At 47.2% G+C, this 1,218-nt stretch overlaps 1 protein-coding gene across 1 annotated transcript; it reads right to left on the bottom strand.

The window, feature by feature from the left end:
• Positions 1–30: 30 nt before the first annotated feature.
• H310_10937 (hypothetical protein) lies at positions 31–265 on the bottom strand (the record flags this gene model as incomplete). Its single annotated transcript, XM_008877428.1, has 2 exons — positions 31–43; positions 84–265. The coding sequence occupies 2 exons, from the start codon at positions 263–265 to the stop codon at positions 31–33; spliced, it is 195 nt and encodes a 64-aa protein (XP_008875650.1).
• Positions 266–1,218: the final 953 nt, after the last annotated feature.

Below are 1,218 nucleotides of genomic sequence, written 5' to 3'. Positions count from 1 at the left end.
CTGACCTGTAGCCGGACATCGTGTTGGCCTTCACAGCAGTGTTCTGCATGGTCCAAACGATGAACTGGACGAACCACTCGTACGAGAACGTTGCCAGGTTGATTGAGCCGTCTGCCTTGAGTAGCTCATTGGCTTGATCGGTGTGCTGGATCCACTTGACAACTTGACGGATTCCCGTGGCGTATGCCTTCTTGGATCTTTCGGCCACCAGAGCACCATTAATATCCTCCAGCGTCGACGATTCGCGCGGCGGTACTGTCGTCATGTCAAGAAACGATATACTTGTGTTACATCCAATCAGTGCTCGAGAATACACGGTAGGCCTGGTGGCCTACAAATGCACAGCATTACCATCGTTTACATTTATCTTGTTGTTTGTATTTTTTGGACACTTTTTCATTGAGTACAAAAGTAGGGCTGGTGGCCTACTCATCTATTGAATTTAGTACACCTGCCCTGTGTAGTTCATTCAATGAGAGGTGAATGGAATTTCCCCGCTCATAGTTTTTCTCTTGTTCTTGTGGGTTGCAGAAGCGTATTGTACATTGTGTAAAGTCCTTTGCAGGTGAAAGACTCCAGCTCCTTGACACCATCTTGTGCCCCTTGGACTTCGGTGGTGAAAATGTCAGCACTTCCGCTTGTGCATGTTTCCTCGTGTTTAACCACGATTCCATTCAAAGACCAAGACGTCTTAGCGCTCTACAGGCCATCCCGCTCGCTGCATAGGATCTGCAGCATTCAAGTGACAAGGTCGCTTGAGTTCGATCGCCAGAATTGTCTTGGAACCGCGCTTTTCAATGGAGATGTCGGCAGAGATGGACTTCATCTTAATGCACTCAAGCAACGAGGGGTCCACTTTAATAAGGAGCAACGTCAACGGCAGCAACAGTTTCACCGTTTTCGACGAGTGTGATCGCCGCCACGATGTCGGCTAACGATGGCACCATGTTGCGTGTTAAAAGTTCACCATAAAAATTACCAAATATTTAATGACAGAGCGCTAAAAAATTCGTGTAGTTTTGAAAGAACACTAGGGAGAGTCAATTTGGAAATCTGGTCCGCTTTTCGTTCGCATGGTCGATTCTCGAATTCACGAAAAGCAAAAGCAAGTTGAACTTGGTCACTGAACATCCAATCACATTACTCGAAAAATACTGGCACACAAACTACTGCCCACTTGTGCGTTGGAACCATGGAGCTCGAGAGCGACGGCCATGC

The sequence above is a fragment of the Aphanomyces invadans genome, assembly GCF_000520115.1.
Source record: "Aphanomyces invadans strain NJM9701 unplaced genomic scaffold supercont1.28, whole genome shotgun sequence".
NCBI lineage: Eukaryota > Oomycota > Saprolegniomycetes > Saprolegniales > Verrucalvaceae > Aphanomyces > Aphanomyces invadans.
Note: the sequence above shows the minus strand (reverse complement) of the source record. Positions and strands in the feature narration are given on the sequence as shown.